At 48.0% G+C, this 13,832-nt stretch overlaps 1 protein-coding gene across 2 annotated transcripts in view; it reads right to left on the bottom strand.

The window, feature by feature from the left end:
* The window catches only part of LOC143833369 (unconventional myosin-Ia-like), a 68,460-nt gene that overhangs the window by 42,304 nt on the left and 12,324 nt on the right, over nucleotides 1–13,832 (bottom strand). For both annotated transcript variants that reach the window (XM_077329098.1, XM_077329096.1), the window contains exons 2-8: nucleotides 9,087–9,241; nucleotides 8,146–8,261; nucleotides 7,941–8,035; nucleotides 4,875–4,979; nucleotides 4,651–4,697; nucleotides 2,483–2,546; nucleotides 1,274–1,372 (exon numbers count right to left, since the gene is read on the bottom strand). In XM_077329098.1, the coding sequence (XP_077185213.1) occupies nucleotides 1,274–1,372; nucleotides 2,483–2,546; nucleotides 4,651–4,697; nucleotides 4,875–4,979; nucleotides 7,941–8,035; nucleotides 8,146–8,261; nucleotides 9,087–9,209 (649 nt within the window). In that variant the 5' untranslated portion in view covers nucleotides 9,210–9,241. The remainder of the gene's footprint in view (nucleotides 1–1,273; nucleotides 1,373–2,482; nucleotides 2,547–4,650; nucleotides 4,698–4,874; nucleotides 4,980–7,940; nucleotides 8,036–8,145; nucleotides 8,262–9,086; nucleotides 9,242–13,832) is intronic.

Here is a 13,832-nt window from a genome sequence, read left to right on the forward strand (position 1 = left end):
CCCCAAGGGTCAGGCATGACTTGGTGCTTGCATAGGGGATACCTTTACCTTTGCCTTTATAGCTCTCTCAGTGCATGTTTTAGGCACCTGACAAGGATTTTCTTCTCCCAGTTAGTTACAAATACTACTGAAGCTCTGTATTGTTCCATGCAGCCTGCCCAGATTTGAAGCTACCCCACAGTCTGAGGTACCGTCCTTCATCTTAAGGAACAGCCACTGCTGTCAAAGGAAATCTCCTGAGGCTGAGTAGGGCTACCAGGCCACCGGCAGGGATAGGGGACCCAAGGTTCCAAGGTGTCTAACTGGAGTGATAGGACACAGGCTAAATATTTGTTGAAATTAAGATTTTGTGCGAATCTGAGTGCGGTTTAATGCAACCTTGTTGTTTTACCTATTAATCATTATTTCTTGATGTGGAACACATCTTCTGACGCACTCGGTGAAACGGAAGTAGTCTGTAAGTCCCGCCCACTTTGCACACCAGAAGACTTTGAGTGGCAGCCACCATGGAGGTGGACAGTGGTGGTGGCAGTGGACAAGGAAGCTGGCCCAGCCACATGGTACCACCCACCAAGTCAGAAAGTGAGAGGTAAGGGGGAGAGGCAAGGGAGGAGTGGGGGGAAAGGAGTCTGTGCCAGCCCCTGTGCCAGGGGTGAGAATCCTTGTTGGAAGATTTTTAGTGATACATGTATTATTTATTTACTGTCAATGTTGTGTGTGTGGACAATCTGAGGTGGAGAGCTTGGAGCAAGGGATTGGGATTCTGGACTCTTGATTGGGATTTGCCAAGTCCCCATTCCTAATCGTTCACTGGAGACTTTAATGGACCTACCTAGGGCCTCCATTAAGGAACAACCGCATGTCTTGGCTGCCTTAAACACATATATACAAGTCCCCCAGATGTGCTTGTTGTTGTTCAGTGTTCTTGTGTTTAGTAAAGACTTGGTTGTTTGGAGCTAAAGTTTCTATGTCTTTGCTGAACCCACAGATTTAATAATCATACCATTAAAAGGAATATTTAGCTAAATCCTCTGTCCAGCGGCCTTTTGTGAGCTTCCAACCCATACTAACTAGCATTAAATAAGCTTTCTCTTGGCTATTCACATCTTACTGGGCTGACAAGCCTTACAGTCTCCGAATGAGTTTTCCAAGCCCAACAAAAGCTCCCCATGTCCTTCTACTTTGCCTTAATTTCTCTAGGCCTCTTCCTTCTAACCATGGGGCATGAGATCTAGTCATGTACAAGTGGCAGAGATTCTGTGTGCAAACATACTGAGCAGCTGGTCAGAACCTCCAGACAGGAGCTGGTAGAAGATGTGGAAGTTCCTCTCGCCCTTGACATGATGCACCACCCGTGATTTCTCCAGTAGGTCTGATAATCAGCAAAGAAACAAACAAAAAAGGAAACAGGGTTGAAAAGGCCTGAGGCAAAAAAAACCCAAAAACAACTCCTATTGACAATGACATCTCCACCAAGCCTTGGAAGAAACTTTGGCCCTCTAGTCCTCTCTTAAACACCATCCCTAGTCTAGAGTTATCAAAATGTGTTTTTCAAAATCTGGGATGTTTCTATATTTAAATCATGTTTTTTTCCTCTCCTGACAAAATTTAAGAAGAACAGTTATTTTGTACCCCGCTTTTTATTACCTGAAGGAGTTCCAAAGCAGCTTACAATTGCCTACCCCTCCTCTCCCCACAATAGATGCCTTGTGAGGTAAGTGAGGCTGAGAGACCTCTGAGAGAAACTGTGATAGGCCCAAGGTCATCTGGCCTTTTGTGTCTCAAAGTGGCTTACAATCGCCTTCCCTTCCTCTCCCCACAACAGGCACCCTGTGAGGTAGATGAGACTGAGAAAGCTCTGAGAGAACTGTGACTAGCCCAAGGTCAGCCAGCTGGCTGCATATGGAGAAAGAGTGGGGAATCCAACCGGGTTCTCCAAATTAGCGGCCACCACTCTTAACTAGGACACCAAGACAAAGATCTCGATATCTCTTAGCAAGTATTATGCAACAACCCATTGTTAATTACTTTCTTACAAGGTATCTCTCGTTCTAGCAAATGTCTAACAATATTTATTTAAACTGTGGATTTTAGCGCAGTTAATAACAGTGAATAAACAAAAAGTCTATCCAGTCCCAAGCAGAATCCTGTTTCCTTCATAAGGAGAAAGAAATCTGGTATTTTTCTTTTGAAAAACCCTGAAATTAGACATCCAATTATTAGAAAGCAGAAGGAGAGGGCATAGTCTGAAGGGTAAAAGCCCCCTTCCCATCTGAGCTTTTAAAGGTGAAGGATTCTTGTCCCATCCCATCTTCAAATACATAACAAAATGCACATTCCTCCCTTGCCCCCAGCTTGGTGCTGTTTATAATGGGGCTTTTTGCAGCTGCCCAGGAAGAAGAAATTGATTCTGGGTCTATTGAACTCTGGCACCCTGCTGGGAGGAGAGGGAGTGTAGCGGAGTCTGGTAGTTCATACTCACAATTGCTGATGACGCCACCCAAAGGATCACCCTTGAAGTCAAACTCAATATCCATGTATTTGCCCTGGAGACAAACGGGAGGGAAACCAAGGAGCTAGAACTGCAGTGCTCTCTCAGGGGCTTACAGAGAACCACCCTCAAAATCACGATCAACCCAAAGAGCCATGTTTATTTCCACCCCTGGCATGAGGCCAGCACCTCAGAAAAAGGCTCACTGCTTACCTGTCCTGAAACCTTTCCTGGCACCCACCAGGCAGGGTGTCACTTTTACAAAGCAGACTATATGGCATTCTATCCTGTTGGTCCTTCCCCTCTCCAAACCCCACCCTCCCCAAGCTCCACCCCCAAAATCTCCAGATTTTTTCCAACCCAGAGCCGGCAACCCTACCGCGAAACTTTTTTAGGGTTGGAATAGACAATATCTGGCGTACAAAGAAGAGAAGAAGGCCCTGCAGGAGGCAGCAAGAAGGCAATTCGATAGGACAGTGAAGACCACAACCCTTCCTCTCTCCTGTCAAGTGTCATTCCTTGTCTGTCTCCGGATTGCACTCTTAGGGCAGTATCCTGTTTCTTCTTGCAAGTTCCACGTTTAGTCCTGCTTTCTCTCCCAGCAAGCAATGTACTTAGGGCTCTGTCTCTCCTCTCTACTGCCAAGCATACCAGTTCTGAAACGAATCTACATTTTAATCAGGTTGAGCACTGTTACAGTGCTACTATGATAACATATAGGAAGTGGGCGGGGCCACGGGTGGCATCTGCCCAATGGGGCTTCCAATTGGTTTTTAAAAACCTTGCTTTGGCAGTAGCAGTCAAAACATCGCAAGAAATGTCACTGTTGCCAACACCATTAAACTTTGCCAGCAGCATGCTCAGCAGTGAATAACCATTGTCAGACTCAAAAACGAGATTTCAGGAAGGGTAAAGATAGCTCCATTTTCCAGGTCTTTATTTCCCCACGTATATGAGCTGCAGGAATAACGGATGGGTCCTTGCGGGCACAGATGTTACAAAAATTAAGGCATGAGCAAATGGAAAGTGACAAATGTATGCTTCTCTGTTCCATTCCACATAATATATTTCTATTCAGGCCTTGGAGGAGGAGCGTGTCTCATGGGTTAACACCCACTCAGGGTGGCTGTCCCACCCCTGAGTGCTTCCTCTTCCAACTGGCTTGCCTGTCTGTCCAGCAGCCAGCCAATTGCTTTCCGTCCCCCACCCCTGACAACCCCCTCCTGGGGGCCTCCAGCCTGCAGCCTTTCCAGGTCCTGGGGGTAGGGGGAGGCCATCCACAGAGTTCTTTTACCCCCCCCCCCCCAATCTAGCGCCCATTGTATTCCTGAATGTACCGTTGTATTCCTGAATGCAACGGGTTTGGCCCCTAGTTTTGCATAATTTCACATGTTTCTGTTCTGTACGGTAAAGGGTGGCATGTAACCCCTTGTGACTCCTGGATATTTGTCTCCCCACCTTGTAAGATTCCAGAAAATATTTATTTTCATATCCATAAGAGGATAAGCCAAAAATCTGACATTTCCCAGATGCTTAATCCAAAGCCCAATACCAAATTCCAGACTTGCATACATGGGAGCACATTACAGAAACCAAAGTCCTGAATGTAGAATTCCCCTCCTTAGCCCCTTAGAAGAGTGAAATGCATTAACAAAGATTTAACAGGGACCTTTCAAGAAAGCTGACATATCACCTTGATATTTTTGGGCTAAGGGAGGTTACTGAGTTGGACCTCTCAATAATAAAACTATGACACCATTAAGAGGGTCCCCAGCTCTCTTATCTGTGGATAGAATTGGGCTTTAGCTGGAGCCTTCTTAATTGTGCTGTAGCAGCCTTTCTCAACTTGTTTACCATTGAGAACCCCCTGAAACAGTCTTCAGATAGCTCACGCCTTACTTTTTGTAACATCTGTGCCTGCAGAACCCATCCATTGTCCCTGCTCATATACACTCTTCAAACTTCGAGAAACCCCAGAAGTGGCGCGATGGTGCAGAATATGGTTGGGAAGCATTGCTGTGGACACGCCCACCCAGGGCCCCTCCCCTTTCTACCCCCTCCAGGCCCATCATTGGCCATTTTGGGAGGGGGGGAAATAAAGATCTGGAGAACAGCTATCTCACAGCATTCTTTCTCACCATCTCTGCATTAATACTTACAAATCTCGAGGAGTTGTCATTACGGATGGTTTTCGCATTCCCAAAGGCTGCAGAGGAAAAGGAATGGAGACAGTTGCTTAATAGTGACACATTTCTCCCAGAATGCCTTTGGTGGCAGGAGGAACATTTAGAAACATGGAGTCCAAACAAGAAGGCCTTGATCCAGTTGTGGAGCCTATTCCTTCCCTACTCCATCCCCCAGAAAGGATTCAGTAGGCCCTTACCTTCCAGGACAGGGTTTGATTGCAGCAGTTGTTCCTTCACCCGGTTCACTTGGTCCCCCTTTCCACAGACGGCGGCCACGTATGACATCACAAACTTGCTGGCCTCTGAGGAACAGAAAGTATAGGGGCTCAGTTAGGGATGCCGGCCTGCAGGTGGGACCTGGGGATCCCCTGGAATTACAGTTCATCTCCAGGCAACAGAGATCAGTTCCCCTGGAGAAAATGGATGTTTACAAGGTGGATGTATGACATTATACCCCAGTGAAGTCCCTCCCCAAACCGTGCCTTTTGAAGGCTACACCCTCAAAGTCTCCAGATGTTTCCCAACCCAGAGCTGGAAACCCTAGGTTTAGTGATAAGAATTTGCATAAAACTGGAGAAATTGTAGTTGTAAATTTCCTGCATTGTTCAGGGAAGTGGTTCTCAACTTGGTGGTCAGGACACCTTTGGGGGTCGAATGACCCTTTCACAGGGGTTGGGGCAAATTATTATTATTATTATTGTTATTGTTATTGTTATTGTTATTGTTATTGTTATTGTTATTGTTATTGTTATTGTTATTGTTGTTGTTGTTGTTGTTGTTGTTGTTGTTGTTGTTGTTGTTGTTGTTGTTGTTGTTGTTGTTGTTGTTGTTGTTGTTGTTGTTGTTGTTATTATTTAATTTTTAGACCGCCCTTCTCCCAATAGGTCTCAGGGCGGTTTACAACATAAATAGTTAAAACACAATAAAATCCCCATAAAAACCCCAATTAAAAGTTACATATAACATATCACATAACATATAGCGGCGGTGGTCACAATTCTGATCTTAGTTCAGCCTGGTGGAGAGAATAATGTTCAGAAGAGGGTGGCACCAGTACAATACATCTAACCATGATCTCGGTGTTAGAGATCTCAATATTGGAGGGGATCCTCTGATGGATTAGTGGGAGAGCTGCCCTGGCCTCAACCATATGCCTGGCGGAAGAGCTCCGTCTTACAGGCCCTGCGGAAAGCTGGTAGATCCTGCAGGGCCCTTAGCTCTTCTGGGAGCTCGTTCCACCAGGTCGGGGCCAGGACTGAAAAAGCCCTGGCCCGGGTCGAGGCCAGGCGAACATCCCGTGGGCCCGGGACAACCAGTAAATTCATACCCGCAGAGCGGAGTGCCCTGCGGGGGGCATAAGCAACCAAGCGGTCCCGCAGGTAGACGGGACCCAGGCCGGGGGGGGGGGCGCCATCCACACAGCAGCCTTGCGGGATAGATTGGGATAGAGCATTTGTCTGGAGCAGCGGAAAAGAGTGAGATTGGCATGGTGAGACAAGAGGCAGAACTGAACTGAGAAACCCCGGAAAAATCCAATGTATATACCATCATGAACAATGGATCTTCACACCATTGGTCAGTTTTGGTTTAGTTTCTGTGAAAGAACACTTGCATCATTTTATGGTTGGGGGTCACCACAACATGAGGAACTGTATTAAAGTGTTGTGTCATTAGGAAGGTTGAGAACCACTGCTTCAGGGGACTGGACTAGATGGCCCTGGAGGTGCCTTCCAACTCTATGATTCTAAGGCTGGAAATGCTTTACTCTTTCTGTGCTCCTCTTATATGAATGGTGTCCTTTGGTGTTTACTTATTTGCAGGCTGAATTGATTTAAACCACATGCACATTTGATCTTTAGGAAAAATTGCCTTGCTGATCACGACAAGGTTTACATAATCTGACATTCCACGTGCTGTGGGAGAAATAATGGGGCCAAATCCCTACAGTGAAATCCTGGCATTCAGTAATAAGTTTACGGTGTGTAAGAAACATCACAGGAGAAAAGATGAAAGGCAACAGCATTGGATTGTGGTCATATAAGACCAAAAAGGGCACTTGAGTGTCAAAGGGGCATAATAGTGGGTGTGTTTTTTCCGGAGAACTGAAAACAGTTTGAAAAAAACATCCATCATTCCTGTGTTCATACTTATTCGCAAACAGATTTTGCAGGTTGTTATATTTCAAAAACCTGCAAAACTAGTTTAGCCAGAGGAAAGAGTGAATAGGAAAAGACATATGTATACATTATGGCAGGGGTAGTCAACCTGTGGTCCTCCAGATGTCCATGGACTACAATTCCCATGATCCCCTGCCAGCACATGCTCAGCTTCTCCTGGCCAGCCACATTTCTCCTCTGCCCTTCCTGTCTGTGACAGAAGCCCTAAAACCTTGCTAAGATCAAGAGTACCATCTAGAGCAGGGGTAGTCAATCTGTGATCCTCCAGATGTCCATGGACTACAATTCCCATGAGCCCCTGCCAGCAACCACTCATGGGAATTGTAGTCCATGCACATCTGGAGGACCACAGGTTAACTACCCCTGCACTATGGGACATTATGTCTCTGTCAAACCACTTTCAGCTGTCTTAAGAGTCACCTCCAGCAACTATATTGAAACCAGTCAGCTCTACTAAACACGATCCTATATCCTCCCATTTTTCTATGCACCCCTTCTGCTTTCACACCGCTGCTAAAACCCTGCTCCATGCACTTTATAAATCCACATCTGACCATTTAAGTTGCCATCCATGACAATTCACACCAGAAAAGTCTCCAAGATGGGACAGAAATTCTTTTCCCCATACGAACCTTTCCTCTCCAACCTATTCTTTAGGCCTCTGTCTTACATGTCTTACATTCAGAGCCTCTTGTGGTGCAGAGTGGTAAGGCAGCAGACATGCAGTCTGAAAGCTCTGCCCATGAGGCTGGGAGTTCGATCCCAGCAGCCGGCTCAAGGTCGACTCAGCCTTCCATCCTTCCGAGGTCAGTAAAATGAGTACCCAGCTTGCTGGGGGGTAAACGGCAATGACTGGGGAAGGCACTGGCAAACCACCCCGTATTGAGTCTGCCATGAAAACGCTGGAGGGCGTCACCCCAAGGGTCAGACATGACTCGGTGCTTGCACAGGGGACACCTTTACCTTTACCTTACATTCTACTAACTGGCTGTTGCTATATGTGTCATTATCTTTCCCCACTACCACTACGCTCCTCCCAATCATGTTTTTTTGTACAACAACTTCCCTTTAAAGCCCCAGACTCACCTGTTTTTCCAGCTCCGCTCTCACCCGTAATAAGGACGCACTGGTCCTTGTCCTGGTCTCTCAGGGAGCGGTAAGCGTCATCAGCTATGGCATAGCTACACAGGGCAAGAAGGAGACATGTCAGGAAGGCTGAGTTCCCCCCCCCCCCCCCGCCATTAGCTCTCCACATTCTGTGGGGTTTCAACTCCCACAGGATCTTACTTACATGTGGGGCTTTACAGCAAAGAAGTTACAGTTCTTATACTGTTCCACCGTCTCTTCTGAGTAAATGGGCAGGGGCTGATACGGGTTCACTGAGATCACCACGTTCCCAATGTAGGTCTGAGGCAGAAATATTGTTATAAGCAACATGTACAGAAAGGTGGGGAGGTGGAACTGTATGGTATGGCACAATCTAAGCATGGCCAACCCTTGGAGGGGGGACCACCAAGGAAGTCTGCAGAGGGAGGCAATGGCAAATCCTCTTTCCATCTCACTTGCCTTGAAAAGCCCTTGCTGGGGTCTCCATACATCAGCTGTGGCTTGAAAGAATGTATGTGAGTGTCCTGCATAGTGCAGGGGGTTGGACTAGATGACCCAGGAGGTCCCTTCCAACTCTATGATTCTATAATTCTATGTATGTACAGAAAGTTGAGCTGTAAATGAGGACTGAAGAAAAGGGCGAGCCTCCCCACCTGCAGCTGGTTTTGTAAGAACTGAGGAGAAGGAGAACGAGGAGGAAGAGGAGAAGGAGAAGAAGAAGAGTTGGTTCTTACATGGCACTTTTGTCTACCAGAAGGAGCCTCAAAGTGGCTTACAACCACCTTCCTCTCCCCACAACTGACACCCTGTGAGGTAGGTGAGGCTGAGAGACCTCTGACAGAATACTCAGTCAGAACACATTATCAGGGCTGTGATGAGCCCAAGATCCCCCAGCTGGATGCAGGTGAAGGAAGAGGAGGGAATCAAACCTGGCTCTCCAGATTAGAAGCCACTGCTCTTGACCACTACACCACACTGAGGAAAGGCATTTGTCAGATCAAGAATGATCCATCATAAATAAAACTGTTATCCGTCATCTCCCACCCATCTCCCTGCTCTCCATCTTCCCTTCCTGAACTGGAAAAGCTCCCACCACAGTTACCCATCATCTCCCACCCATCTTACATAGATTTCATTGTGTTGGAAGCGCTCCTCCAGGTTTTGCAGCAAAGTATCTTCTGTCAGTGGGTCAAGCAGGACCAGGTCTCCCACCCCGACCGTGCTGAGTAGGGTCAGATCGGTGTCCATGGCTTTGCAGGGTGAGGACGACAAGCACCAGCCTGAGGGAGAATGAAACCGCTTGATTAGTTCAGATTATTTTTTACCACTAAAACATAGCCCTCCCCATTCTGCAATGTGCAAATCAACTGCAGGGTCTGCATAGAATCCTAGAGGTGGAAGGGGCCATAAAGCAGTTGTCCCCAACCTTTTTATCACTGGGGACCACTCAACACCGGGGACCACTCACCAGGAACCACTCAACGCCTTTTACTGAGGCCCGGTGGGGGGGGGGGTAGTTTACTCCTCTACTTTCAACCACTGCCCTAACGCTCTCTGATCGCTATGGTAATGTTTAAACATCCCTTCAAAATAAGGTACAGACGCGCCACAACAATTAAGTGTGTTGTAAAGGGCTGGGGGGGATGAAGTAAAGGGCCAGGGGGGGGGGGAGAAGGCGTCCTTCGGGGCCCACCTCCAATTAGTCGAAGGACCACATGTGGTCCGCAGCCCACAGATTGGGGATCGCTACCATAAAGGACATCTAGTCCAGACTCCTGCTCAATTCAGGATCAGCCAAAAGTATCCAGGAAAAGTCTCTGTCCAGCTGCTGCTTGAAGACTACCAGTGAGGGGGAGCTCACCGCCTCCTTAGGCAGCCGATTCCACTGCTGAGCTGTGGAATTTTTCCCCCTGATATCTAGTTGGTACTGTTGAATATGCAGTTCAAAGCCATTACTGTGGGTCCTCTCCTCTGCTGCCAACAGGAACCGTTCCTTGCCCTCCTCCAAGCGACAACCTTTCAGATGCTTGAAGAGAGTAATTAAGTCCTCTCTCGTCCTCCTTTTCTCCTGGCTGAACATTCTCCAGTCCCTCAGCCCTTCCTTATAATTCTATGGAGCCCACCTCCTAAAGCAGACATTCTCTCCAGAAGTACTGATCTCCATGGTCTGGAGAGGGTGGCCAGTTCTGGGTTGGGGAATACCTGGAGAATTTGGGGGTGGAGCTGGGAGTGGGCGAGATTTGGGGCAGGAAGGAACCTCGGGGGAGTCTAATGCTATGAAGTCCCCCCTCCCAACAGCCCTTTTCTCCAGGGAACCTGATCTCTGTAGTCTAAATAAGGTTGCCAGCTCTGGGATGGAGAATACCTGGAGACTTTGGGCCTGGACCCAGAAGAGGGTGGGATTTAGGACAGGGAGGAACCTCAGTGGAGTCTAATGCTATGGAATCTTCCCTCCAAAGCAGCCATTTTCTCCAGGGGAACTGATCTCCAGGGGAACTTTCCATTGGCTGCAGAGGAAAGGACACGCAGTAATGGGTTTAAACTATAAGTACAACGATATAGGCTAGATATCAGGAAAAATATTTTCACAGTCAGAGTAGTTCAGCAGTGGAATAGGCTGCCTAAGGAGGTGGTGAGCTCCCCCTCACTGGCAGTTTTAAAGCAAAGGTTGGATACAAACTTCTTGGATGCTTTAGGATGCTTTGGCTGATCCTGCGTTGAGCAGGGGGTTGGACTAGATGGCCTGTATGGCCCCCTCCAACTCTATGATTCTATGATTCTAAAATTGGGCTATGCTTGCACTTTCTTAAAGAAATCTACACATTATTTTGATACAACTTAGAATCCTCGCTGGAGAAGACTCTTGCGAGTCCCTTGGACTGCAAGGCGAACAAACTGGTCAGTCCTAGAGGAGATCAACCCTGACTGCTCTTTAGAAGGCCAGATCCTGAAGATGAAACTCAAATACTTTGGCCACCTCGTGAGAAGGAAGGACTCCATGGAGAAGAGCCTAATGCTGGGAGCGATCGAGGGCAAAAGAAGAAGGGGACGACAGAGAATGAGGTGGCTGGATGGAGTCACTGAAGCAGTAGGTGCAAACTTAAATGGACTCCGGGGAATGGTAGAGGACAGGAAGGCCTGGAGGATCATTGTCCATGGGGTCGCGATGGGTCGGACACGACTTCGCACATAACAACAACAAAAGAATCCTAGAGGTGGAAGGGGCCAGGAAGGCCATCTAGTCCAACCCTCTGCTCAATGCAGGATCAGCATAAACTTGTCTATGTATGTATGTTTCATTTAATCCAGTTCAGGTCGATTTGTAGAGTGTTTTTTTGCTTGCTGGGTATCCCCCCCCCCCCCGGAGGCTGGGAGCAAGTCAGCACCATTACAAATGCAACCAGCCCTGCCCCACCAGTATGCCAGGAAGCAGCCGATGGAGGAAACACATGCCAGGAAGGCCACAAGGTTGCCAGCTCAGAAATGCTTTCCGAGGGGCTGCCTGGCTCCCCCCCCCCATCCTGAAGAGCCAGGCCAGCTGACAGGTGGTGTTGCCGGTTCAACTTCCTGCTGTCAATCAGTGATGGCCTTGCAAGTCTGGGGGTGCTACCCACTGGTATTAACTCTTCAAGTGATAGTTCTGCTGCCTAGTTCACAGAAGGGAGCCTCTTTCTTGTAATCCTGCAAGACCAATTGGCTGTTAAATTTGCTAAATTAAAAAGCAGTGGGGGGATGGGGGGGGGCAGGAGGAACAATCTGGGATCTGGGATCCGGCCATTGAAACAAAAGGGAGGCAGAGGTGATTCTTCCTGCAGGCCATTTCTCAGACCGAAAACGGCTCAGGATTGTTTTACATCCCCCTTGTTAAAAAAGAAACACCCCTATTTTACAATAAGCCATCAAGTCCAAGTCAACTTAGAATCATAGGATCATATGGAAGGGGCCATACCGGTCATCTAGTCCACACACGCACACACACACACACACTCAATGCAGGATCATTCTAAGGTATCCAGGATAAGTATCTGTCTAGCCGCAGCTTAGAATCATAGAATCATAGAGTTGGGAGGGGCCAGACAGGCCATCTAGTCCCACCTCTGCTCAATGCAGGATCAGCCTCAGGCATCCAGGATAAGTCTCTACCCAGCTGCTGCTTAGAATCATAGAATCATAGAGTTGGAAGGGGCCAATCACAACCATGGACACAAATCCTGCTAATTCCAGCACTTGATATTTGCATCACTCCTTTGGTTTCTTTTCTTCCATCCAGGCTGTGAATTAGTCTGTTTTTTTTAGCTATCTAAGCCAGGCCGAGTTTATCCATCTAACACATGCTACGGACTGTGTGCTTTCAGGAGTCCCATGCAGTGCTTCCCCCCATAAATCAGTACCATAACCTCTCCCCTCTCCCCTTCCCCCCCTTTAAGGACACTTGGAGCGACACCTCTTTCCACTGTGGGGAGCCCCTCCGCCCCCAGTCTGGCTGCTCCCACCACGATAGTACTCTGCTAGGGCCCCACGAAAACCTAAACTGGCTTCAGTGCTACAGGCCCCATGATCCCGTACACCACTCCTTGCTAAATGAGGACTTTTAATATTACCGTCACTGATTACTTTTGTACCTTGCCCTTCCTCTAAGGACTGCCAAGGTGCAGGTTGGCCTGCGAACTGAAGTTCAACAGAGAGGCTGTGACTAGCCCACTCCACTCAGGAAGTGTCATAAATTGAGTACACTCAGAACTGGAAATTCCATCCGTTTTTCTCGTGCCTGTACAGCAGGGGTAACCAAACTATGGCTTTCCACCTGTCCATGGACTACAATTCCCATGAGCCTCTGCCAGCTTTTGCAGGGGTTCATGGGAATGGTGGTCCATGGACATCTGGAGTGCCACAGTTTGGCCACCCCTGCGGCATAATAACAGGTATGAGACGCAGTGGACTTATACCGGGGAGACCAGAGTTCCAATTAGTGCTCACATATGTATAGATTGCTGGGTGACTTTAGATCTATCACATACTCTCAGCCTGGGTAGCTCACTTGTAGCCTATTCCAAGCACCTTGGAGGAAGGGAAGAGTATAAGTATGGGAAGTAAATAAATGAACAGCATCTGTTATGCATAACTGACAAACTTAGGGGGCCGCTCCTGCCACGGAAGCTTGCTGGATAGTCTCAGGACCGTCACTCCCTCTCAGCCTAGCTTACCTCACAGGGTTGTTGTGAGGATAAAAAACAGGAGAGGAGAACCATGAAATTGCTTTGTGTCCCCCTTGGGGATAAAGAAGAAGAGTTGGTTCTTATATGCCACTTTTCTGTACCCAAAGGAGTCTCAAAGGGGCTTATATTCGCCTTCCCTTTCCTCTCCCCACAACAGACACCCTGTGAGGGAGGTGAGGCTGAGAGAGCCCTGATATTCCTGCCTTCCCTTTCCTCTCCCCACAACAGACACCCTGTGAGGGAGGTGAGGCTGAGAGAGCCCTGATATTCCTGCCTTCCCTTCCTCTCCCCACAACAGACACCCTGTGAGGGAGGGGAGGCTGAGAGAGTCCTGATATCACTGTTTGGTCAGAACAGCTTTATCAGTGCTGTGGTGAGCCCAAGGTCACCCAGCTGGCTGCATGTGGGGGAGCGCAGAATCGAACCCAGCTCACCAGATTAGAAGTCCACACTCCTAACCGCTACACCAAACTGGCTCTCAATCTCCAAAGGAAATACAAAGTGAGGTGACAACAAGGTATGTTTTCTAATGCAGAAATGGTTGCTATACTCAGAACTGCATTAGGGGAAAAAATGAAATGCATTCTGTGTGAATACAGCACAGCCCCAGCTTGATGGGCCCTCCAGTGGACGTGGGCCCCTCCAAATTTGGTCC

Source organism: Paroedura picta, chromosome 3 (genome assembly GCF_049243985.1).
Source record: "Paroedura picta isolate Pp20150507F chromosome 3, Ppicta_v3.0, whole genome shotgun sequence".
Taxonomy (NCBI): Eukaryota; Metazoa; Chordata; class Lepidosauria; order Squamata; family Gekkonidae; genus Paroedura; species Paroedura picta.